We start from the raw sequence: 27,657 nt of genomic DNA, 5'->3' as shown, positions 1-27,657 counted from the left end.
TACAAAAACCTAAAGATCGGGGAGGCTTAGACTTGCCTAACTTTCAACATTATTTCTTACCAAATAGGCTGCAGTATATGTTAAAATGGCTTAAACTGAGTCCATTAGATGAACCATGGATAGACTTAGAACAAACATTCTGTGACAATGTGGAAATCTCTTATCTTCCATTCTTCAGCTTCAGTATAAAAAAGTTAAAGTGCTTCAAAAGCATCAACATTAGCACCTCTCTGACAGCTTGGTGGGAATTTCTTTAAAAAAAACAAATAGACTTGGAACTTCCTCCCACAGTAGCAGAATTTATGGAACTTCGTAGCCCAAAGTTACTTTCAAAAATATACAGGTCGATGTCAAAAATAGATGATTCAAATTCCTTGCCAACTTCCAAATAGGAGGCAGACCTATCTATCAGTCTCAGTCAACCTTCTTGGCTGCAAATATGTCTAAATGCTTTTAATATGACAGACAGTTCAAATCTACAACTCATCCAATACAAAATTCTTCATAGAACACATTACACAGGACAAAGAATGTTCAAGATGGGTCTAAATCACTCAGAGATCTGCACACAGTACATTAGTAACGCAGTAGATAATTATTTACATGCTCTATGGCTCTGTGCACCTGTTCAAAATTTTTGGAATAAGGTTTGTGGGGAATTATCAACATGGCTCAGATGCAGCATTCCTGCATGCCCCAAGCTTTGCTTACTGGGAGACCTTAGTGACATCAACATGGACCCCAACAACACACGCACTATCCTTGTGGGAGGGAGGGGGATGGGTGGGGTAGGAATAGGGTCCATGGCGGAGGGGATCCTCCCTCTGGCTCTGTCTCCTCCCGTTGGCGGCAGTCTTGGCGTTGCTGGTGGCACCGGGCCCTAGACCTGGATGGATGTCTGGGTGGGAACTGGGGACTCTCCGGCCCCCGGAGTGCTGGCGCTGGGCCGCCGGGGATGGGGGGGACAACCGGGTGCTGCCTCCTGCAGCACCTGGCGGGCCGGGACTTGCCCTTCTGCCCTGGGGCTGTCCCGGTGAGGTGGGGGCACCGTGCTGGTCGTGCTCCCCTACAAGCACTCAGCTGATCTTTGATTGCATGATCACAGGTTGAACACTCACAAGTGCACGCCCACAAAGCGCTCATCTTTCCATCTGCTTCCCACTAAGTGTTGCTGATGACTCTCTGTAGGTATGTTTAATAACGGTTGGTATTGTAATTGTTATTTTATTAATTCATTTACTTTTTTTACTTTTCTTTTTCTTTTTGTCTGTTTTTGAATATTGTCACTATCCTACTTATGTCTTGTATTTTTTCAGTACTTTATATTGTTTTGCAAATACTGTAACTTTAGCAGCTTAGACACACCTTTCTTTTCTGTCTCTCTTTTTCCTCCTTTCATTTCCTCTTTTTTTTCCTCTTTCCCTGCCAAGTCCAGCTCGGCCATATCAAGACTGACGATGATTGCAAAATGATAAAAGGAAAAAAAAATAAAATAAAATAAAATAAAATAATTATCATAATAATAAAAATATTCAGATTATCAAGGGCAGCTATATACATGAGATGTCTCCCTTGACAGAGCAAATTTGTCTGGCAAAAATATGGCATGCAGATTGCTGTTCTGTATGCTGAGATGCTGGACAGGACAGGTTAAAAAAATAAAATAAAATTTAAAAAAAAATAAAATAAAATTTTTAAGATAAGACCTGATCTATGTCATATAAAAAGAAAGCTCCCTCAGTATCTGAAGGAAGAAAAGGATGGGTCTTATGTATGGAATCAGGACAGGACGAGGACTAAAAAACTTTTATTTAAACCATGTCTGAATGCTTTTGTTTTGTTTAGTCACAAACCATGTACCAAAAAACATTTAGGGTATAATATGCTAATCTAGTCACCAGTTAATTTCCATTTACAGTCCCAACAAAGGTAAATAAAAGCATTCACTTTAATTGTGACAGTACTGTTGGAATTGAACCCGCAACAGCGCGTTTCAATGAAGCTCATTACAATAGCCTACTCCTCTGTTGAATATCCTGACCCAGATTTATTCTTGCATTTTTATTCTAATAGGTTAAGAAAAAAAATGAAATAAAATTCTAACACCTGTATGCATTAATGTTGACACAACTGTATTCACAACATCCATTTTTTCAGTCCAACGTGAAAACTTATATAAATCATCACCTGTTTTTTAGACTTCACAAGTTTAGTCCACTCTTCAAGCGGCCTACGTGTTAAAGCAGAAAGAGCAGAGCTTGTAGACTTTCCCTGAGCCGTCGACCTCAACGATCTGGTCAGTTACTTTGTTACACATGTTTGCATTGCAGAGTAAATGGTGACGATGACTGCGGTGGCTTCCTGTCTGGTACTTTTAAGAGGAAATTGTTCATAAATGGGTTACCTGAGTAAGGAGTGTTGATGTAAGAAGATCCAGGAGTGAAGTGGCGAGAAAGGATTCACACCTGTTAAGACTGCGGTGTTATGTTGTGTGTGTGTTTTTCTTTGTAAACATTTTGTGAATAGGTGTGTGCCAGCGACGACTGATGCGCCGTAGCCTTCCCAGGACTGAGCTGCCTGGAGAGACGGGGTGGGGCGTGATTGGCTGTTCTGCTGCATAAAAGGAGGAAGAACGACGTGCCCGATTGGGAGCCCAGAGGGACGGAGCGTGCCACCATTCACACTGAATCAGGCTGGCAGAGTGTAAAGACAGACTTTTTTTGTTGATTGGCAGTGAGCTGCCTCTTTTGTTGTAGTTTTCCCCTGTTTATGTTAAGTAGCTCACTTTAAAGCTGGGGTAGGTAATGTTGGGGAGCAAGCAAGATGTGAAAGTGGCGCCCTGTCTTGGCTCCTCCCCCTATCTTGGCTCTTCCCCCCGTCTTGGCTCCTCCCCCATCGTGGCTCATCCCCCTCTGGTTTTGCTCCTTGGGGGATCCAAGGATTTTTTATTTGCAGCTTTTTCCACCAACGATTTTCTCTTACTCGGCTGTTTAGCAGGAGGAGGCAAATAAACCGAGCCGGGTCGGGAAATCCTTCCTGCATTTTCTCAGCCATGTTTGCTTCCGAGTTTCTTCTTCACTACTTTGTATTTTCATCCTAACGCGCTGTTTATATGCAGGGTGTGGCTATCAGGTATGCGATGCACGAGGGGGAGGAGGGGAGCCGGGAGAAGAAGCTTACAAAATATAAGAAATGAACAACTTCAATTCGATCTGAACGTTTGGATTGGTCAGAGTTTTTACAGATTTACAGTAAACTGAGGGGTCTAACCATATTTCTTATTGTTCATGATTACAACATATTTAGACTACTATCAGGACGAGGAACCACTTCACCCAGAGTAAATAAGAAATGTCTCTGAGGAAAATTACCAACAATAATTTTAAAGTTACTTTCAACATCTTATCACTGATTTGTTTTTAAAGCAGTTGTTTTTTTTGTTAAATCCTCTTCATGTTGTAAATAAATCCAAGATTTTTCATTTAAACCTTGTAAGCCAAGCTGATTCAATTTGAAGGATGGTGTTGTTGCGTTCAGGAACGAATGGGCGTAACACACCAGTTTAACATCATGCATCATCAACCCAGTGATGATGTCTTCGATTGGCCAGCAACAATCTGCCTACAGATCTGTGTGGATCTTTGTGCCTCTTGCTGCTGTGGTCTGGTCGACTCCTGGTGCAGACGCCTGCTGGGATTGTGTTTCCTTACAGGGCTCCTCTGGGCACAGCAACATATAACTAGATGTATGCGTGATGGAAATGGGTGCTGGCTGCCAAATCAGTCATTCATTCATTCATTTTCCTAACCGCTTAGTCTGATTAAGGGTTGCGGGGAAGCTGGAGCCTATCCCAGCAGTCTTTGGGCGAAAGGCAGGGTACACCCTGGACAGCTCACCAGTCCATCGCAGGGCTGCCAAGTCATTCATCAAAATTTGTGCAGAATACACGAAACCTTGTATTTGAGTAACATACCTGTGTGTAGACTGACCTCTGGAGATAAGAAACTTTTATATATCCTGCTGGCCACAAGTAAAAAGAATCTAACAAGGAGATGGCTAAAACCTGGGCTACCAACAACTGAGGACTGGATTAACATTGTACAAGAGATCTATACCATGGAAAAACTCTCCTTTTCCTTAGAAGAGCGGACAGATACTTTCTACAAAACTTGCTCCAAGTGGTCAAAATATGCTAAGCTGGTTATATCTGACTTTCTGTAAACACTGCCGCTCTACATTGTGGTCCACTGACTCAATGTTCATGTAAGTCCGTGGTTTCCAAACTTTTTCTGCGGGGACCCCTTTTCATAGACGACAATAATGTCGAGCCCCCCTTCCTGTCTCACGAACCAAAGAAACATACTAAGAAATGCCTCTTTAGTTTTAGTGGCTGTATTGTAGGCAACTACAATTAAAACAGAGTCTGTATTACTATCAATTCTTCTACTTTAGCGTGAAACTTTTTTAACCAGGAATCTCAGCAAACTACTTTAGGTGAGTGGCGTTTTCTATGAGACGGTGCTGCTTTAGTAAAACAACTTTGCTATAATTGATAGTTGGATAGATTATTTCTAAAGCAACCTGCAGGCTTTTCTTTGTGTTCAAGATGAAAAGTGGTGGTGTAACTTGTTCATACTTCATTAAATTAGATAATATTTTGGTACATTCAAAAGACTATTGTCTTGTTATTACCCACCATTGATTATTACTATTACTGGTCAAGCAGGGACAGATGTGCTCCATCATAGTTTGTTCTTTTTTTATTTTATTACTTGAAGTCTCTCTTGTGGATTTATCATCATTTTCTATGAGTACTTTTACACATTTGTCCAGTGCCAAAACTCTCAAGTTTTATTTAGTCTCCCCCCCCCACTGGCCTGTCCCCCAGTTTGGGAACCACTAATGTAAGTCATGTAGAGGTAACTCGGCTCCCCTGCTACCCATGTTCAATGTTCCTAATTGTATGTTAAAAGTCATGACTGCTAAAATAATGTATAATGTAAACTGAATAAATAATAATTAATAATTAATAAAAAGTTAATATTGAAAAAGGAAATGGGTGTTGGGTTTGTGTGTGTATGTGTACGTTAACGTGTGGGAAGGGGCTGATGGATTTTTTTTGTTGTTGTTTTGCTTTTATAATGTATAAAGCACTTTGTGTTACATTTTATCGTAAGAAACGTGCTTTGAAAATAAAGTTTGATTTGCTTTGGTTTGATCTTTGTCACCAGTTCGACTGCATCTACGCCAAAAAGAATAAAAGCTCCTAAATCCGACATATTATGAAGGAGAATTACAATCTTATGAGTCTTCATCATGTTGTCGAACTCCTCATTGATCTTTTTGTACTTCTCCTCGGTACTGGGGGTGAGGACGTAGGAGGCGTCGGCATCAGGGCTCTCACAGCATCTGTGCTCCTTCTTGTTCAGGGCCTGAAGGTGAAACACAGTAAACAAAGGGTTAACAAGAGGAAGAATCTCCATGCAGAGTTACAGGAGACAGAATTGATCATTTGATAGGACAACTGTGTAGCTTTCGCTATGCTGGACTGGCTCTTAAAGGAAATATTTGCCTCTTTACCAACTCACCTGTACTCTCACTGACACCTCAGCTTTGCATTATTTAGCTCTTTGTAAATAATGGAGAACAAGGTTTTTATGGAGTTTTTCTGTAAAAAGTTGCTGAAAATGGTTGAAATATTAAACGATGCACTAAAAACTTTTTAAATGTATTTTAGTAGTAAAAAATTAAACAAAAACAATTAGATCAAATCACCACAGCCTGGATGACGACATAACTTCTCCAACTATGTCATGATGAGATGGACTGACGGAGCATCACGCCAACCAGCCATCTGCATTCCCAGAGAGCAGTAGTTAGATGAAGCTTTAAGCACAAACTCACTGATCTGTTTTCATCACAGGCCTCAAACTCTCCTTTCACATCTTGTGACTGCTTAAAATATCACACGCTGAGTTCTGATTGACTCAATTCCACTCACTGGTGAACATCAAGCTGGACAGTTTAGGCCCTTTCAGGTCCTGCTCTGCCATTTGGTCGAGGTAAATTTGCTGCGGCTTTGATGAATTTCTTTAAAAAATTGTGGAAATAAACCTGCCTCAGCATCTCTACCAATTAGTTCATTGTTATGTGAAAACATCGAAGCCAGCAGTTAAGACCGGAGGCCCCTCCATGTTCAACAAACACCGGGTGTGTGTGTGTGTGTAAAATTACACAAAGTTGCGTCACTGTGTACACACGCTGAAAGAAATCTGATAGTGGACTAGAAAATGTAGACAATGAACTTTAGAATATCAACCAGTAGATCTGATTACAAAAGTAATCTGACTACTCCCAGTTATCTGATTTTGATGGTCATGTGAACACTCAGTGGGATTTATCTGATTATAAGACATCAGATAAACACGACTAGATTTCTGCCTTATACTCAGATTTATTCAAGCATTTAGACCTGTAAATCTATGATTTATTAGTCATTTTACGTGTGTGTATGTGTTTGTCGCTTTAAGTGATGCAGTCACAAAGAAATTGTTTTCCAGCAGCAGTAAGTCAGAGTATGAGCAGAGTAAAACGTGTATGGTTTACCTTGCAGGTTAGTTAAACGCAGCTAACACTGAACCATGGGTTCTGCCACGTTCAACAACGACCAGAAGAAAATAACAAGAAGTTTGAGTATTATGTCAGCGTGCGTGCTCTAAAAGAAATTCCATAATGGACCAGAAAATGTAAACTAGTGCATAAAGATGCGTTAAATGATCTGATTATCAGATTCTCATGAAAATATGTTCTTTTCTAGGCACCAGAACTTTCATAATCATCAATTTTTCTCTGATTTAGGTGTGAATTTTGCTTTAATCTGTAACAAAATGTTTTTTGTTTTTTTTTAAGGACAACTGTTACCAATAGTGTCTTTAAATGTTGCAACAACAACAACTTAAAGAAGCTCAAATCCATCTTTAAACAATGTAAGCGCTCCGGCTAGTAAAGGTCTGTTAAGAGGGCGGAGAAGGACAGAGGAGAGACTGGTGGGATTTGGTCCAAGACTCACAGGGTTAAATATGTCTCAGTAGATGGTGGTTTGAAGCACTACATCATGTCTGGCCTCTGAGGACTTTCTCTAAGTGTCTGTTACAGGACCTAATGGTGTGTGTGTGTGTGTGTGTGTGTGTGTGTGTGTGTGTTTGTCTTTATCATCTCAAATGTCAAAGTCAGCTTTGGTGGATCTCCAAAGGCATCTGGCTCATTGCCACCGCGAGGCATGAGCTGCACCATTAAGCATCTTAACATGTGAGGGTGATGTCTTGTAGCTCTTGGGGCTGCATCAAAGATAAAATAAGGCCCGCTCTCCCCCTGCAGCCAGGCTTTTCCAGTCGGGTGACTGCCCTGCAGGGTAAAAATAGGGCCATGCATGAGATGTGATCCGACACTTCTCTGGCAGAGAAAAGCTCAGCTCTATCACTTTCAAAGGCAGAAGCACACACACACACACACACACATAACAAGCACACACTTTCCACAGATTACTTTGGTGTGAAACATCCCGTCATTCTGAACTAAAGCAAATCAGCTGCTGGTTTTCCGTTATGGTGTCATGTTTCACTCTGTTGTAGTTTCTTTTTCTGTTGCTTTTCATCCGGCTGACACGGCCGAGCCGCACACCTCGGTCAGACGCTTTGTAATGAGACAGACTGGTGTCCAGCAGAGGGGAGTTTCAGCAACAACAATCAGGATGTGTCAGAAAGTTTAGCTGAACAGTACGGACTTTGGATGTTTCAGCATCAACTTCAGGCTCAACACTTTTCCACACAGAGAAAGATCTGAAGAGGACTGAAAAACTTTTTAATGCTTGAAGTTAAAAAGAAAAAGTCATTTTTGTTTGTTGCACCCTATATCCATCCATCCATCCATCCATCCATCTTCTGCCGCTTATCCGGGGTCGGGTCGCGGGGGCAGCAGCCTAAGCAGGGAAGCCCAGACTTCCCTCTCCCCAGCCACATTTGCCAACTCTGCGGGGGGGATCCCGAGGCGTTCCCAGGCCAGCCGAGAGATGTAATCCCTCCAGCGTGTCCTGGGTCTTCCCCGGGGTCTCCTCCCCGAGGGACGTGCCTGGAACACCTCACCAGGGAGGCGTCCAGGAGGCATCCTGACCAGATGCCCGAGCCACCTCAACTGGTTCCTCTCGATGCGAAGGAGCAGCAGCTCTACTCTGAGCCCCTCCTGGATGACTGAGCTCCTCACCCTATCTCTAAGGGAGAGCCCGGCCACCCTGTGGAGGAAACTCATTTCAGCCGCCTGTATACGAGATCTCGTTCTTTCGGTCATGACCCACAGCTCATGATCATAGGTGAAGGTAGGAACGTAGATCGACTGATAAATCGAGAGCTTCGTCTTCTGGCTCAGCTCCTTCTTCACCACGACAGACCGGCGCAGAGCCCGCATTACTGCAGACGCCGCACCGATCCGTCTGTCGATCTCACGCTCCATCCTTCCCTCACTCGTGAACAAGACCCCGAGATATTTAAACTCCTCCACTTGAGGCAGGACCTCACTCCCGACCCGGAGAGGGCAATCCACCCTATTCCGGCTGAGGACCATGGTCTCAGATTTGGAGGTGCTGATTCTCATCCCAGCCGCTTCACACTCGGCAGCGAATCGCTCAAGCGAGAGCTGGAGATCACGACCAGACGAAGCCAACAGGACCACGTCATCCGCAAAAAGCAGGGACCCAATCCTGAGGCCACCAAGTCGGATCCCCTCAACCCCTCGGCTGCGCCTAGAAATTCTGTCCATATAAGTTATGAACAGAATCGGTGATAAAGGGCAGCCTTGGCGGAGTCCAACTCTCACCGGAAACGAATCCGACTTACTACCGGCAATGCGGACCAAGCTCTGACACCTGTCGTACAGGGACCGGACAGCTCATACAAGGGGGTCCGGTACCCCATACTCCCGGAGTACCCCCCACAGGAGCCCCCGGGGGACACGGTCGAATGCCTTCTCCAGGTCCACAAAGCACATGAAGACTGGTTGGGCAAACTCCCATGCCCCCCCCAGGACCCCAGAGAGGGTATAGAGCTGGTCCACTGTTCCGCGACCAGGACGAAAACCACACTGCTCCTCCTCAATCCGGGATTCGACTATCCGGCAGACCCTCCTCTCCAGGACCCCTGAATAGACCTTACCAGGGAGGCTGAGGAGTGTGATTCCCCTGTAATTGGAACACACCCTCCGGTCCCCCTTCTTAAAAAGGGGGACCACCACCCCAGTCTGCCAATCCAGCGGTACTGCCCCCGATGTCCACGCAATGCTGCAGAGGCGTGTCAGCCAGGACAGCCCCATAGCATCCAGAGCCTTAAGGAACTCCGGGCGGATCTCATCCACCCCCGGGGCCTTGCCGCCAAGGAGCTTTTTGACCACCTCAGCGACTTCAGCCCCAGAGATAGGAGAGTCCACCCCTGAGTCCACCAGCTCTGCTCCCTCATGGGAAGCCGTGTTGGTAGGATTGAGGAGGTCTTCGAAGTATTCCCTCCACCGACCCACAACGTCCCGAGTTGAGGTCAGCAGCTCCCCATCTCCACTGTACACAGTATTGATGGAGCACTGCTTCCCCCCCCTGAGCCGCCGGATGGTGGACCAGAATCTCCTCGAAGCCGTCCGGAAGTCTTTCTCCATGGCCTCGCCGAACTCCTCCCATGCCCGAGTTTTTGCCTCGGCAACGGCCGAAGCCGCATGCCGCTTAGCCCGTCGGTACCCATCAGCTGCCTCCAGAGTCCCACAGGCCAAGAAGGCCCGATAGGACTCCTTCTTCAGCTTGACGGCATCCCTCACTGCTGGTGTCCACCAACGAGTCCTGGGATTACCGCCACGACAGGCACCAACGACCTTGCAGCCACAGCTCCGGCTGGCCGCCTCAGCAATAGAGGCACGGAACACAGCCCATTCGGACTCAATGTCCCCCGCCTCACCCGGGACATGTTCGAAGCTCTGCTGAAGGTGGGAGTTGAAGCTCGCTCTGACAGGGGACTCAGCCAGACGTTCCCAGCAGACCCTCACAACACGTTTGGGCCTGCCAGCTCTGACCGGCTTCCTCCCCCACCATCTGAGCCAACTCACCACCAGGTGGTGATCAGTTGACAGCTCCGCCCCCCTCTTCACCTGAGTGTCCAAGGCATGTGGCCGCAGGTCCGACGATACGACTACAAAGTCGATCATTGAACTGCGGCCCAGGGAATCCTGATGCCAGGTGTACATATGGACACTCTTATGCTGGAACATGGTGTTCGTTATAGACAATCCATGACGAGCACAGAAGTCCAACAACAAAACACCATTTGGGTTCAGAGGGGGGGGACCATGCCTCCCAATCACTCCCCTCCAGGTCTCACTGTCATTGCCCACGTGAGCATTGAAGTCCCCCAGCAGAACAATGGGGTCCCCAGAAGGAGCACCCTCCAGCACTCCCTCCAAGGACCCCAGAAAGGGTGGGTACTCTGAACTGCTGTTCGGTGCATAAGCACAGACAACAGTCAGGACCCGTCCCCCCACCCGGAGGCGGAGGGAAACTACCCTTTCATCCACCGGGGTAAACCCCAATGTGCAGGCACCAAGCTGGGGGCTGATGAGAATGCCCACACCTGCTCGGCGCCTCTCACCATGAGCAACTCCAGAGTGGAAGAAGGTCCAGCCCCTCTCGAGGGTACTGGTTCCAGAGCCCAGGCCATGCGTCGAGGTGAGTCCAACTATATCTAGTCGGAACCACTCAACCTCGCGCACAAGCTCAGGCTCCTTCCCCACCAGAGAGGTGACGTTCCACGTCCCTAGAGCCAGCTTCTGCAGCCGGGGATCGGACCGCCAGGGTCCCCGCCCCTTGCTGCCGCCCAGCTCACATTGCACCCGACCCCTACGGCTCCTCCCGCAGATGGTGAGCCCACGGGAGGTGGGGCCCATGTAACCCTTTCGGGCTAAGCCCGACCGGGCCCCATGGGCGAAGGCCCGGCCACCAGACGCTCGCTCTCGTACCCCGCCTCCAGGCCTGGCTCCAGAGGGGGGTCCCGGTAACCCGCGTCCGGGCAAGGGAACATTTATGCCCAGGTTTGTCATCGTCATAGGGGTCTATGAGCCGTGCTTGGTCTGGTCCCTCCCCTAGACACCTGTTTGCCATGGGTGACCCTACCAGGGGCATAAAGCCCCCGACAACATAGCTGCTAGGATCTTCGGGACGCACAAACCCCTCCACCACGATAAGCTTTGTAATGAGACAGACTGGTGTCCAGCAGAGGGGAGTTTCAGCAACAACAATCAGGATGTGTCAGAAAGTTTAGCTGAACAGTACGGACTTTGGAAGTTTCAGCATCAACTTCAGGCTCAACACTTTTCCACACAGAGAAAGATCTGAAGAGGACTGAAAAACTTTTTAATGCTTGAAGTTAAAAAGAAAAAGTCATTTTTGTTTGTTGCACCCTATAAATGATCCTAATTAAGAGGGATGTAAATAAGTTTACAATACAATAAAAAATTTATATTAGATTCACTTCAGGATCCAGTGATCAATATAATATGATATCACATCATGGGTGACTTCCGCTCGTGTCAAATCATAAAAACTAACTTAAATATCAAAATATAACTTTAAAAAAATCTTGAACTCGATCTGGCATTTAAACCAGTTTTATTAAAACCAGACTGTCACGTTTTGTAAACTCAGCTTTGAAAATGTTTAAATCATGTCAAAGAAAACGGAAAAAATAAATTTCAGAAAAATTAGGATGTTTTGTAAACTTTACTCCCATTTACAGAGTCAAAATATTCGTAAAGTTCCTTAGTTATGAGTTGTTAGTTTTTGCACTTCTACCAAATCTGTAAAAATTGATGATAGTTTGGACAAAAGATAATTAATCAACAACAGAGTCTGAAAAAAAAGAAAGGAAAATATAAAACAACATATCACACCCTGGTCTTGTATAATTGTGGGGAACGATGAAGGATCACAGACAGGACGAAGCCAAACAAATGACCTGGAAACTTCTCATCATAAATCTCATAATCATCTTTTTCCTCTGGGTAAAATAAACAAGATACTTTTATTTTAATTTCATCATCCTGAACTCAAAGAAAAGTTAAGTAAGCTTGTTACAAACTCGAGAAGCAGGAACTGAGTTCTTGCTTTCGAGCTGCTAGAACAAGAAATAAATGATTTTTTTGTCCCGTCCACTTATACTCCACAAGAGGCTTCGTCTGTAGTGGGGAGGGGTCACTGCGGGCGGCGATGTCTGCTTTTATGTGCAATGAACCCTGTTGTTTCATATTCAACAAGCAGCAGGGCGGGTTGTGCACACAGCTGGGTCCGAGTGTTTTAATGCCGCATGTTGTAAAAATGTTTGTACTTTCTCACCACCTAAATCACCTGTTTTATCAAAACAATCTGTTTTACCTGCAGCAGGAAAAATGCTGAAGCGACAACTATCAGCCTCATGCTTTTCCTTGTTAACCACGCCCACTTCAAATGTTCAACCAATCACACGATACGTCTTGGAGCCACGCAAGAAAAAACTTCTGCCAGCCTGATGTGTCGAGAAATGTCTTTAAACACATCCGTGAGAACAAAATGACGTAATTTTCTTCAAGAAAAAGAAAAAAGTTCTCGCTTCTCATGGAGGATGTAACAAGCTTTTGTTCAGAAATTAAAACAGAGAGTCTGCAACCTAAAACTATACTGATTAGATCTCTGTATCTTGAATAAATTTTGGTAAAAATCTAAATGAACTCAACTTGTGTTAGCGTTTACATGTGAACTTAAATTAAAACAGGGAATAAAGTATTAAAATCCACCTTCCTTGATTAACATGATTCACTGATGGAGAGCTGGAGCTTCACGATACAACTTCAAAAATAAAAATAGTTTATTTTTATCCAACTCAAAGTAATAAAGATGAACTTTAAAGAAAATGTAAGTGTAGAAATGTTGAAAGGTAAGAACGGAGCTGCTGATGGCATAACCTCCTCTAAGATGTCGTCCTAGTTTATGAAACAATAGTTTTCCAAGAACTTGCACCAGAACTGGTCAGCAGTTCTCTGAAAATGGAAGATTAACAACTGCAGCGTCATCGTGGTTTATCGTTGCACAGAGCAAAACTGACTGGTCTCTGATTCAGCACAAACTTTACTGAAACACCCGTAAAAAAAACCCCAAAAAAAACAGCAATGTTGTTCTGCAATCCTTCGTACTATGTAAACAATGTAAACAAAGCAAGTTCTATATTTTAGAAACGGCCTGAACTTTATTAAACGAAAACTAAAACGTGTGCAAATGTGTGATTTCTTCATGTGGGCTCAGTAAAACCTCCAAACCACTGTGAGGGGAACGTGCAAATACATTTTAAAACTCTGCCATGCAAAAAGAGTGAAAACTCTTTAGCTCAGTGCTAAAGTTTGCATCTGCTGCTGAGCTGCATTAGAGCAGATAGCTTTAACCTATCTAAGGCCACCATTAATAACAAGCTGTGTATACAGACTTGACAGTAAAACCATCCAGATAACGTTTTCTCCAGGAAATGTCTGGCTTATTTAAGCAACATGCTAGTATCTATGTAGTATGTGGTACAGTTCTGGGGCCTCATGTATGAAGGCTGCCTATGAATCAACATGTTTTACCCGTTCGCTAGGACGTAGTGGAAACAACGCCATGAAAATGTTGGCGCTTTTCTGTGGGGGGGGGGTATGGTTTTCCCGTGTACAGGTGGAATCTCTCCATCTTCCTCCCACAGTTAAAACACATGCATGTTCGGGTTAGTCTCATTAAATTCTCCACTGGAGTGAGTGTGTCTCTCTGTTGGCCCTGCGATGGACTGGCGACCTGTCCAGTCTAGTCTGCCTCTCGCCTGCTAATTGCTGCTGCTTCCCTGCAACCCAGGAATCAGCCTGTGTTTCCCCAGCCTGGGGTCAATGGAAAAGAAGTAGAAGAATTAAACCACAAAGTTTATTTTTTATTTTCTCAACTTCTGTTTCTGCCTCAGGTGTTTTTTAATTGGCCATTTCCGTGCCCTCTTCTTCTTCTCTGGCTTTTTGCGTGTCATTCAAATCAACACTGCCCCCCCCCCCCCCCCCCCCCCCCCCCCCCCCCCCGACAGTGGTATTGCTCTGTTTTCTGTCTCAAGTGATGGATAGCTAAACCACTGGAAACGGTCTGAACTACACGCGTCATTGATGCAGCAGACGGATAAAACTTTGTATCTGTCTTCTGTGTTGAGCATAAATGGGTCTTAACAAGCTGCTTTAGAAAAGGCATCATCATCGTCGCAGGAGGAAAGATCATATAAAATTAGGGATGGGAAAATCGAACTGAAAAATCAAAAATCGGGATTTTTTTTTTTTTTTTGCTTTACAATTTTAAAATTGATTTTGTTAAAAAAAATGTTTAAAAAAAATCGATTACAACATTTTTGTAATTATTATTGTTGTTATTAATCTTTTAAATTGTCTTCTTGGGCATTATAGCAGCAGAATGATGATCTAGCTACTGTGTTGTTTTTCCCAATTGAAATCAAGAAAAGTGACAGGCAAAAAAAAAGGTTTTTATACATTTTTTTTTTGTTTTTAATCTACAAAAATATAGCAATATAATAATAGTGAGAATCACAATTTAAATCGAATAGTCACCCAAAAAAATTGGAATCGAATCAAGTAAAAGTACAAGTATGAAGAAGTTACTTGACTAGAAGTTGAAGTGTTATTGAAGTGCCCCACTTAAGTAGAAGTATTTAACATTTTTTGGACTTAAGTATTACAAGTTCTTTATTTTAAAATTTTTACTCAAGTACTGAAAGTAAAAGTAGTTCATTGTGTTGTGTAGTTATTTAACATTAAACTTTGTATATATTATTGTTTATGATTTCAAACTTTTAGTCTGACGTTCAGAAATCCTTTTGCTGGAGCAGTCGTAGATGAACAGGAACATCCATGATAAAAAAAATACACATATCACATGTGTTCATTCCCCTCCATAGCTTTATCCCCTTATTAAACCAGTAAGTAAACTTCAAATGGTTTTTTTTAATGTAAAGACGTCTCTCTTCATCCATAACTTATGGCAACTAAAGGGAAGTCGGCCACCTATAAGCTAGTTCTTCTGTGAAAACTAAAGTATTGTTGATTCCCCTGCAGCGGATGTGTTCCTTTGGATCCGGGATCCCTCTTCCAAAGACACACACACACACACACACACACACACACTTTTATACGGTTATGTGGCTTACTTATAGCACAAGAGACATATTATGTTGCTGCTAACTTGGTGCGTGACGCTCCTTCACTCCCGCTCAGCAAAGCTGCCAGAGATCCTCTTGCTACAGGAAAGAGGTCCCACTCTTTTTATTTTTTAACTGCCATGAAACTGAAACTTTTGTACAGAGATTGTTTTTAGCGACACATATCGCACTCTAACAAGTATAATCGATTTAAACAAATTACCATTGTGTGTATTTTTTCATTTTTTCTGTTGAAACGAATAATGACGCAAGAAACTAAAAATGTATCGAAGTAAAAGTATCATAGTGATCCAAAATATGTAGTGGAGTAAAAGTGGAAGTAGGAGAGAAAAAGTAATACTTTAACAAAGTAGAGATTCCACATTTGACTACTTAAGTACAGTAGTGAAGTAGTTTTACTTTGTTACTTTACATCGATGGATAAAGGCGAAGAAAACTACCTGGCAGTGACCTGCTCACTAATGATGCCACATCATTTAACATGAAAACTAACTTAACCAACACAAATTACACCTGAATTACGACATTACACCTACAAAAACTACACTGATTTTAAGTCAAGGGTGCAAGAGTCCAGTCCTGGAGATCTACTGTGCAGCATTCATTCCTTCTCCAGCAGACCTGAAGCAAATGAAAGCCTTGTTAGCGGACATCTTCAGAGCTGAATGATGTGCATGACGTGTCAGCAGATTGATTCAGTCGTAGATCTCAGAGACTGGACCTGAGATCCCCTGCTTTAGGTTAATTAAAACACATTTAAATACAATTATTACTGAACATACACATGGCATGCTGGGACGCTATGCCAAGCTAACTCCTGCTTGCTAGGCTGTCCTGCTTGTAGTTTATGAAAAAAAATAAATAAATAAAAAATACAACTAAATGTGTCCCCAAGGGAATCAGCAGGTCTGATCCAATGTTTAGTGAGACATGAACAAATGTTTTACTCTAAAACCACATACAGAAGTCCACTCAGCTGCCTGTAAACAAGCCTGTGTACCAGCACACTTTTCAAATGAATTTTCAGTATCAACATTTAATATTTTGTCTTTTTATTTAGCAGCAGCAAATCCCTACTTTGTTTTAATCCATGTTTTGAAACTGAGAGTTAACCTTTCTGTGCGTTTTGTTTCCAACGACGACAATAAATCCAAAGAAGCTTCTTGTGCGTCTCACACATCTGTTGCAGCCGATGGGGGGGGGGGGGGGTCACTCCAAACATAGTCAAATTTCATGCTGAAATGTTGCAAATGGACTGACCGATATGTAAAAGAGCAACCTCTTACTTTCCTGGCTTTGTTTAAACCAGCTCATTCATCTGCGTAACATTAGTGGGAATAAACAAATTCAGGCCGAGAGCAGGCAAATGAAGCCGGGCTGAAGGCTGAGGGAGCTTTCCAGGTGTCTGCTGGTGGTTTTACAGCTGGACAACATGCACATACACACTCTTTAGCATCATTATGGGCATTTTCACTGTGCATTTTAACAACATATACCCACTAAAGCTAAGTTTATGAGAGTTAAATCAGCATCTGACAACTGTAAGGTTTCTACTTTATTCTTTTAGGTCCTGTTTGTTTATCTCCGCATGAGAAACAATGAGAGATTTATTTAGGTAGGTTAAAGGTATGTCACAGTTAGTTAGAGTTAGGTTAAGTTTTCAGGAAATTAATGTTATTCATTGTAATGTCCTCTAAAGGGGTGAAAACACAGCTGTGTGTGTGTGTGTGAGTGAGAGAGGGAGCATTAAATTCAGGCTATCAGAAAGGCAAACATGCTGTGGAAGCTTACATAAACAGCCAGAACGTGAGTCACGTTGACTATTCATTTTTAATGGAGTGGCAATGAGTGTGTGTGCTGTGAAAAACAGGACAGCTCATCACAGGGACCCTGACACAACGATGCAGCCGTCATCACAACAGTGATGAAGCAGAATCCCACTGAAACATCTGCATGTCCAGAAGGCCAGCCATGGCTGCTGGGTGGTGAAACATCTGGAAAACTCTTTTTTTTTTTTTTTCTTATACATATTTACTTTCTTCTAAACTTATTTACTTCACCATTAGTACCTGAATGTATTTACAATTATATAAAAACAAACAAATTCAGTAAATAATATGTGAGGGGAAAAACCTAGAATAAAATTAAATATTAAATACATGAGTAAAATAAAAAAAAAAAAGTAACAATAAATAAATAAATAAACTCCTTTTTTTCTCTAACAGTCCAGAAGCAATTTTAACAAAAGGGCATTCAAGGCTTCACTAAATTATTATACATTTTAATTGTCTTCATGCATTTATTATTAAACAGTTACATATTAACCCTTCAACATTTTAACTTATTTTAAAGTGTATGAAACAAATTAAATGAAGGAAAATTCCAGAAAAATTAGGGAACAAAACAGAAGAAAATAAAATTCAACATTAAATAAACTAATAACAACTGGTAAATAGATAAATAATAATAAAATATATACATAAATAAATATCTAGATTAGAGTAAAAGCAAAATAATTCATTTTGATAAAATTGAATACAATAAGCAGAAACCATAAGGGCTTTGTTGCAAATTTGGCTAATGGTTAAATTATCCTCTGTTTATGTAGCGACACCAGACTCTGAAAACATTAATATCACTAATGCTATTAACATAAACTCTGAACACATTTCTGGACCATCTACACCATCTGATATAATCCTAACTTCTTCAGCAAATCCAACATTTTCATCTACTGTAATTTAGTTTCTGTAGAAGATGTCAGCAGCAGCTTGGATTACACTAATGTTCCACCTCATTCCTGTTTGTAGAGAAAAAGACTCCTAAGACTAACATCTAATAACAAAGTCCAACATTACATTAAAAAATAAAGATAAAATGAAATTTCCCAGAGGGAAATTACAATAATAATAATAATAATCCTGAAATATGATAGAAATAAAGTTAGATGAATGCTTAAAACAATCCTAGCAAAGCCAAATAATCTGCTTTGCTGTAATGATTGATCTAGTTGTCCTTCAATGCTACGTAATGTCTTTATAAATATAAATTATTTTCCCTAAGACTTACAGAGAAATAAGACCGAAAGCAGAAGCCATGCTTTCTAGGAATTAATCTTAGTGAGAATCAGCTGCAGTCACTTCCTTCCCTAATCCACGACAAGGAAACTAAAAGCGTCTGTCCAGCAGAAAATGCTTTCCTCCGAACAGGAAAGGGTTTTTCTGTGTAACCCGAACACACAACAGCCAGACAGTACTGTGTAACTGTGCCACCAGTTCATTAGTGTTGATGCAAAACAAGCTGCTGCATGTGATTTGCATTCTGGACTCTCAGCTGCAGGTTTCAGAAGACAAGTACAAACAGACTGGGCGTAAACAAGACTGTGATGAAGAAGTCACAGCTCACTGAGGAGACCACAAACATCGGCTTGACTCCAGTTCATGAGCACTCACCTCCACAATGTCAGAGTTGGTTCTGCTCTCGTGGGGTTCGTTGTACTCGGTGTATTTCAGCAGGACTTTGTCCATGTCGGTGCTGGCGTACTGAAACAGCTTATTGGAGCCGTTGAAGATGATGAGGGCGATCTCGCAGTCACACAGAACACTCAACTCGTAGGCTTTCTTCATCAGGCCAAACTTTCTCTTCATGAAAGTCACCTGGAAAAACAAAGCAGACATATTGTTGTCAGTGAAAGGCGACTAGGATCAGTTAGAGGTAAATGAGCATCATACATGACTGATCAGCAGGCAGCTCAAATGCTAATGGTGTTAGTGCGTCCTTGTTCTTCTTCTCTTCATTTTCTGAATTTAGAACAAGGAAATCTCATTATGTACAAAGTTAAATGTCACAATAGAAAAGCATCAGGTAGCACAAATTGTTAAGCGTGTGTGTCTGATGACTTTTTTTTTTTTTTTTTTTAACTATTCTTGTCCAGCTTCATGCCAGCAGAGAGCTAGCCTGGTTACCTTGTTCTGCTAAACAAATGCACATTTCTAAAGGGAGCTTAATGGAGGATATAAGGTTCTCTTTGATACTTGGGTACTGCTTTTTATTTTGGATAAAGCCAAATTGCGTTTAAAATCTGGACCTAAAAAGGGGGAAACAGGGGATGAGGACGCGTGAGGAGAAGAAAAAGGGAGACAGAAGCTGCATTTCCATTATCCCTAGAATTGCACAAATCATATAAACAACAATAAACAGTTTGTAATGATTAAAAAGAAAAATATAACCACCATTCCTAATAGCAAAACACAGCAAAATGAAGAGTTTTACAATTATTTAGCAAGGAAAAGGAGGGAGAAGGGCTTTAAAAAAGCCATGGTAAATCCTCCGAAGCAAGTGGAAAACCCTGAAACAATGCTACATGGCTAGCAGCCACACGCTGCAATTCAATGGAAACACCTGCAAATCGCAGTTCTAGTTTGTGAAATAAAAAATATCACTTGTATTTTGCTGAAAACTGTAATGGAAAAGCAGCAAAAGTACTGTACAACCAAAACAGAAACACCAGCTGCTAGAGAAAATGTATCTCTGTGAGAAAGCAAACAGATAATCATCAAGAGCACTTTAAAGGACAAACTGAGAAAAACATAAAAACAGCAGTTAGAATGGTGTAGCTACTAGTATTTAAGGCACATTCATATCGGCCTTTTAGATTCAAATCTTAGTCCATTTGCTCGGAAAGTCCGCTTTGTTTGGAGAGATGTGAATGCGATTTCTGATGTGGATCAAAGAAGCGGACTCAGTCCGCCTACAATCGCAGGTCTCAGCCTGTTTTCAATATACAGAAACGGGCCGAATACAAGAAGCGGACTTGCATTTGGCGTCATGTTACATTGTGGGTAGTGATGGAATTAAGGGTTCTCTCGTCTGTTGTTCATAATGCACTCATTGTTACAGTGTTTTTCTGCAGTACACTTGCATAAGACAAAATAAAAAACCCAAAACAGCTTTCATAGTTTCATCTCCATGTTTAACTTGGAAGAAGAGGAAACAGAATTTTCTTCCTCACTTGTTCTCTCTTTTGCTAATTCTAGTGCAACGTCACCTTTGGTGGGAATGGGGATATATTTTTCTAATGGTTTGGCTCATTTGACCAAAGCGCAATGGTAATGCGATCTCGGTCTGTATGGAACTCCGTCCAACAGCTGAGCCAAGATGTAAATGCACCCTAAACCTACACAACAATATGGTGACTGTGCAAACATGCACACTACGAGTGAATGCAGAATAAAAGGACTGAGATGTGTTCAGTGATGAGTGGTCAAATGCAAACTTTCCAAGGATCAGAAGGCAATAAAGAGGGCCCCAAGACCTGGCTAACCAGAAGCGACTACGAAGCATGAAGCCACATCAACCCACCACAGCAATGACATCACGCCCATACACAGGATGGCAAAGGATGGCAGACGCCACACAGCCATTGAGTACGTGCCCCAATGGAAATAACGGTGCAGGATGTAGGGCCCCACAAGCACAGAAACAATGACTCCCTGTGAGGGACCAAGCTGGCGAAGGAAGAGGAACACAGGTGGCTTCAAAAGAAAAGGGTTTTATTTGGCCAAACAATATAAATGAATTAGGCCTTTAAAAGAGGTCAACTAAGCAAAACCTAAATCAAAGTCTGAAAATAACTAAACTAACAGATTAGAGAACATAATCAACACAACACAAAAACATACTGACCTGACAAACAAGAAACAAAGGAGAACTTAAATACTGGCTGATCAGACCAGTTACAAAACATATGGGGTAACACATTAAACATATTAACAAACTAGACAAAGAAACAGAACCTAACTGTTAGTTTAATTATTCTTAAATAAACTACTAACAAAAGGTAAACCCAAACTACTCAAAAGTGGGAAAGAAAATGAATAAACATTTGAAGAAACTAAACTAAACTTTTAATCTCCCCCTCTGAAGATGAGGTCTTCCCGAAGGCCAGTGGCACTTCCTGTTCACTGGCTTCCCACCTGTGCACACTCCTGCCCCCCAATGCCCAAGCTAATCCCTTCAGCACCAGTAAGAAACAAGATTAACCAAAACGCAAACAATTGAAAATACAGTGGGTCCTTAATGTGCATGCTAACAAAAAAGAAACCAAAGCATTTAAACTAAGTTTAAATATAAAGAAAACTAACAATGTGGTGCTTTTACCGCCTTTATATGTGTGGCCATTGGTCTGGCCATCACACTCCCCAGCAAAGGCCCTGCCTGACACCAAGGAGGACCAAACCTTAAAGATGTTCTCCAGGTTACGGCCTCATGTCGGCGTGTCTGCCCACTCCCACAAAGTCTTGACAGAATAATGATTAATGATGCACCGATCCACTTTTTGGGAGTTCCGATCCAATGCAGATATCTGAAATTTTAATATCTGCCGATACCAAATCTGTTTATGTGAACATGATTGTGACTATGGTTATTACTGCTGTTATAATTGTGTAAGATTTCATTAGGTTGCAATAAATGACCCATCCTTTCTGAAATTACCTCACAAATACAAATATAATAACATTACAGGTCTAACAATTTCAACAAGTTTGATTTTGATTTGGCACATTTTACCTAAATACAACTATAAATGTGTGGTTTCGAAAACAAAGATCCAGCTTTTACCGCAGCGTTCCTCATTGCGCATCTCGCGAGTCGCATGCGGCTCACTGACTCTTGACTTACTGCTCATAAAGCAGCCACTGGCTTTCTGAAAATGCTATCTAAACAAGTCATAATGATCCTCAACGTTGCAGTTCTCTCCACTAACAAGAGCTGCAAGCTGCTTGCAGAAACTTTGCTGTCGTAACGGCCCTAACTGACCCTGTCAGAGTTGCCAGTTTGGGCTGATTTCAGCTGCACCGTACTCCACCAAAGAGCTGCTCCGTTGGTAGCTCCGTAAATATATTGAAAAAGAAACACCCACATTCTGGAGGCATCATTGCATTTTCACCATATACTGTTGCACAAGAATACCATTACTCTGTGCAATACTTAGGATAACCATTCTTTGCTTAAAAAAGCTGAATGTTACTGATTTGGCAACGTAGCAGGATACGTAGCGTGGGAACGCTTTTTTTTGGGGTGGCAGCTCTCCTCTTGTCTTAGTATATTTAGTGCAGCTTTTGTTGAATTAACAGTGAGGATCACTGTTTTAGTGTAACAAAAAATGTCACATTTTAACATTCAAGGCATTTACTTCTTTTATAACATGTCATCAAACACATCTGCGCTGGCTTGACTAGTGTGGTATCGGTTGCAGTATTGGTACACTTTTATTAATGCCAAGTAAGAGTACACACGCTTGGTCTTGAGCCGATACTGGTATCGGTGCATCCCTAATAGTGATAATAATGCATTTAATTTATAAAGTACTTTACATCTCAAAGTCCCACACAGAAGGCTGACAATTTTCTCACATCAGTGAGAAAATCACAGGTTATAAAATCCAATGAATCCATCTAATAGCAACAGAGAGGTAAGCCTGTGATTTGCAGGATGATGTGGTCATTTATGTGGCAGATTTACAAAGTCGTAACGCATACACCAGCAGTGGCATAAGCCCAGTTTTCCTTACTGCGTGATATCAACACAGCTTTGCATTACAGCAGGCATGTAGAACTCATTCCTATAAATGTCTGAGATGCCATAAACTCCTAAAAGTGATGCTTCCCTCCTAATAAATTATCACTGGGTGGACTGGAGATGCTACACTGAGTAATATTTCTCCTCCCTCGACTGTTTACTGTTCAGCTTTTATACAAATGTGTGAGGAACATGTTTGCTCATCCAGAGGAAATCAGGCCACAAAGCTTCCCGAGCAAATACACTCACCAGTAATGCACCAATACTGATAACAGTCATTCATGACACCTCCATGTTCTTCTGAGCTGCATAGCTAAAGTATAACGTTAGTAGTGGCCCGTTTACAGTCCACAGACAACCCACAGATCACAAGCCTTTTTCAGTCTTTAGCTCACTCCTTCCATTGAATCATCTGCTTTTGTCTGGGTGTGTCTTCCATCTGTCATGAACTCTGGATCCCGACACACGTATCTTAAATCTAAATGCTGGTTTACTCTTACAGCACTGCTTTTCTATCATGTCTGGTATATTTTGGTGTATTGTTGTTTGCAATTCGCCCTTTAGCTGGGAGTATTACCCTGCAGCAGCTGGTAGTTTAGATACCTACTCAACGCAACATAAACATCAGTAGGCGACGACAGGAAAGCTCTTTAATGTTTCGTATTAATATAAAATATAAAAATTATTTAGAAAATTTGTTTATTCCTAGATTAAAACCTCTTAGTTCGGCATCTCTGGCTCCCTTCTCCTGCATTTGGGTCCACACCTCTACCACCAAACTTCTGCAACAGCTGTTTAAGGTCATTTTTAGAGCTTTTCAACTCAAAGTGTGTCACAAAAACATTAAAAAATTTTACATTTAAAACAAGGTACAAAAGAACCCTTAAGAAAACTGAAGGAAACAAACAAACAAAAAAAAAACATTAAATAGAAACAGAACAAGATCAAATAGAAAGAAAGAGAACAGAACAGAGAAAGTGAGTTACGTACGATGCAAGGACATCGCGATAGCAGGAAGCTAGCAGGTAGCCTTGCTACCACCAATACTAACTGTGAGATTTATTCATCAGGTTTTAAGGTTAGCATTCAGAAACATTTAGTCTTTTATGGACATGAAAGTATTTAAGATTTGGACAGGACTTAATGCATTTTTAAGCTGTTTAAAACCAAAATAAAATTTAGTAACACTACAAACATGTGACAGAAGCTCCGTTCCAGCCCAGATTACAGGAGGTTGTTGATCCTAACTATTGCAAACACATTTTTCAAAAAAATTCCATGGAAAATCTCTCAATATGAAAAATGTGTTGATTTATTTACTTATTAACATGTATAAAAGGTGGAGGGGATATAGTTTTTGGTTACTTGAATTAATCGATACTGAATGGATAATAAAGAGGTAAAAAGGAGCCACAGAGTGGGGAAAAAAAGCTCAATGGGGAGGAAAGATGTTAAATCATTTAATAATTGAATTTTACCATCCTGAATCATTATCGAATAGAATCGTGAGGTATGTAAGATGGTACACTCCTAGTGTACTGTTCTGCCCTTGGACTGATTAAATTGTTTTAAATGCCAGGTATATTGTGAAAGATGTTACCATATGGTATGTTTAAGTCATAATGTTTGCCACTATGAAAATACTTTTCTCTGCTCCAGTTATTTTTGATGTTACTTTAGTTCTCTCGAAACTTTGCAACGTTTCGCGACACTTCTTAGCAAACCCGCGAGTTTCCGGTATCCGCTAGTAGTTTCCGCTAGCTAGTTATCTCTGTCATCTTATAAGGACTTACCAGTTATTTCCCATCATCTTTCCCCGATACAGCAACGTCTGTAAGTGTGTTATCCTTGGTTATTTTGGCTAATTAATAGGGCTGTGACGATATGCTTTTGTCCCAATTCAATTCGATTCCAATTTTTTTGGGTGGCGATTTGATTTAAATTGCGATTCTCACAATTGTTCAATATTGCTGATTTTTGTAGATTAAAAACAAGATAAATGTGTATGACTTTTTTTTTGCTCATTTTACTTGATTTTAGTTAGGAAAAAACAGCACAGTAGCCAGACCATCATTCTGCCGCTATAATGCCCAAGAGGACGAGTAAAAAGATCAATAAGAACAACAAAAATAAAAAAAAAATTATAATGAACTATTTTTATTTGTTTGAAAAAAAAAGTTTTTTTTTTAACAAAAAACTTAAAATTGTGAAGCAAAAAAATCCAGATTTTCGATTTTTCGATTCGATTTTCCCACCCCTGCTAATTAATATGTTTGCCGTAGACACAAATGATTAATGTGTTCGGTTTATTCTGTCCTGATATGAGCTAATTGTTAGGGAATGCTAGGTTATACGTAGCTTCCTGTTAGAAGCTTAGCTAAGGGGCATTTACTGCTCTCATCATTTATTTTCTGCTGTTTGTTTACAGTTTCACTCATTTTTCACATGTCAACTTGTAAAGACAACAAAATCAAGGAGCAAGACGCTCATCTCTGGCTTGTGAGACACGAGTTTGGCTCGCTGTTTAATCTGTGTTTACATCATGATCATCGCTGTCTATGTGCCAGCAAAGATATTCAGAAAGAAAAATAAAAGGAAAACTCTATCTTACTTAAAATCAGGGGCAGGGGGTTTTCAGAGCTATTTAAGAGAGCTAAAGTTTGGAGCAGACTCTAGTTGTTTTGGTGCTTTGTTTCAGATATGAGAAGCGTTAAAACTAACGGATGATTCTCCAGGATGGAAAGCAAATTTGACCACATGATCTTATAAGCTTTGGCGGCTAAAGGGCTAAAGAAGCAGAAATGTTGTGTTTGCTGTCACATTGCAAAAATGCAATTGGCGTCTTTGATGTTTTCCTCTAAAATCATACATAGCTGGTCACTTTGAAGATACTGCACACAGAAAATGAAAATATGCCAGGCTTTAACATCATCCTCATATATCAAAGCTTGTCAAGTGTTGGGCTAAATATGCAACACCCACAGTCCACTTCCAGCCTCACCTGAACACTTGAACCCGAACGACTGCACAGCACTGCAACCATCACAACACTCCAGCTTTTTATAGTACATGAAGTTAGATTTAAAAATGCACAAGCTGTCATACTGGTAACAGTTTAGACGGCAACAACAGTAAATATCACAACCTAGTTTACAAATAAACATTTCCTTGTGTACCAGCTCACACTTATCAGAATGCATCTCCCAGGGGACTGCTGGCTTATACATCTCACTTCCCTTTACATGCAAGTAAAGATACAGGCAACATCCTGAAGCATATTGTGGCCTCAGTTTAGCAGACCCACATCCACCTTTAACCTACTATGTCCTTTTCAGATCCACCACCTCTAGAAGACTTATGATTAAAACACATTAAGAACTTATTTTTTTACTTGTGCAACTGGTCCACAGCTTTTATGCAAAAAGAAAAGGCTGTTAACAGCTGTGAGTATCAGACTGGGTGCAGGATTTTGCATAATGTTGTTGTGGGTCTGCTAAACTGAGGCTACACATGCTTCAGGATGTTGCCTGTATCTTTACTTGCATGTAAAGGGAAGTGAGATGTATGTGTTGTTGTGTTGTTGTTTTTCTTTGGCTGGCAGAAAATCAGAATGCATTTGCATTCCCCGTGTTGAAATAATGTGGCCCAGACTGCCTCAGAACGCGGTCTCGGCAAGTCCTGATTGTGTCGTTCATGCCAGTACGGAAAGCTGTTGTCTTGTGACTTTTAGATGATTTGGGATGAGTTAATGGCAGGTGTGAATGGAGTTTATGGAGGAATACTGGCAAATGCACTAAGGTGGATCAACCACGTTAATCCTCAACCAAACAACATTTCTACTAAATCTAAGGACAATTGAAGAGCTTTCAAAAAGGTGACAAAAAAAAGACAAGCGCACACAAGTAACCACATTACATTTCAAAGAACAACACTATTTTCTTCCTTCCTATGTCTAAAACAAATTTATTGCATTGTAAACATGATTTGCAAAGTATATATCTGTGAACAGATTACACTGTTCTCCTTTTAGAGGGGATGCTGATTCACTGGTGCATTGTCCTGTAGTGAAATGTCATTGCTAAATAATGTGTACACAGTTTAACGGAGAGATAGATAAAAAAAAAAAAAAACTGTAAAAAAAAAACATTTGACTTTCTTGACAGATAAAACAAGACCACAAGCCAACTTCCTAAAATAGAGCGCAAGAATCTAAATATATGACAGGCTGCGGCAACAGCGCACAGCAGACAACTTAAGTAGTGTCTATCTAAAAATGTTTTGACCAGGACAACCAAACATCAAATATAAACATCATCCTAGATATTTATTTTCCAGCCACATCCCTATTTCCAGAGCCTGGCCGTCCTTCCAGACAGACTGGTATTTGTTGTGCTGTTGGGGTGATATGTATATATAGAGGAGACAGACAGTGAAGGATTCCAGTGGGCAGCGCTGTGGCTGCGTAAGGAGACGTGAGGAGAGAAGGCCACTGTGTGTCCCTAGCACTGACCCGCCCTGCTAATGACAGGGTGCTGTCCGAATCCAGCTAACCCAAAATTACTGCCCTCACCACCAGCTGTGCTCTAAAAAAAAAAAAAAAAAAAGAGCAAAATGTTTCAGATCAGAACTAAACAGGATCTGTGAGTTGTTCCTGGAGGATTTAACCTGTCAATTCCTGAACAAAGTGCATGGTATTCAGTCTTTCTACGGGAAACCACCTGACTGAAACAAAGGCTTGTTGCTTATTTTGGATCCTGAAACATAGAAACTGAGCACCACATTGGAAAGACTG

General features: G+C 41.5%; 1 protein-coding gene across 2 annotated transcripts in view; it reads right to left on the bottom strand.

Annotated features, from left to right (window-relative positions):
• LOC306756308 (myocyte-specific enhancer factor 2A-like) overlaps positions 1-27,657 on the bottom strand; it is a 77,791-nt gene that overhangs the window by 18,770 nt on the left and 31,364 nt on the right. For both annotated transcript variants that reach the window (XM_079241034.1, XM_079241035.1), the window contains exons 3-4: positions 18,737-18,940; positions 5,298-5,432 (exon numbers count right to left, since the gene is read on the bottom strand). In XM_079241034.1, coding sequence (XP_079097160.1) covers positions 5,298-5,432; positions 18,737-18,940 — 339 coding nt within the window. The remainder of the gene's footprint in view (positions 1-5,297; positions 5,433-18,736; positions 18,941-27,657) is intronic.

This window comes from Telmatherina bonti (assembly GCF_933228915.1).
Source record: "Telmatherina bonti genome assembly, chromosome: 1".
Taxonomy (NCBI): domain Eukaryota; kingdom Metazoa; phylum Chordata; class Actinopteri; order Atheriniformes; family Telmatherinidae; genus Telmatherina; species Telmatherina bonti.
The sequence above is the reverse complement of the archived record's forward strand: the minus strand, read 5'-3'. Positions and strand labels throughout refer to the sequence as shown.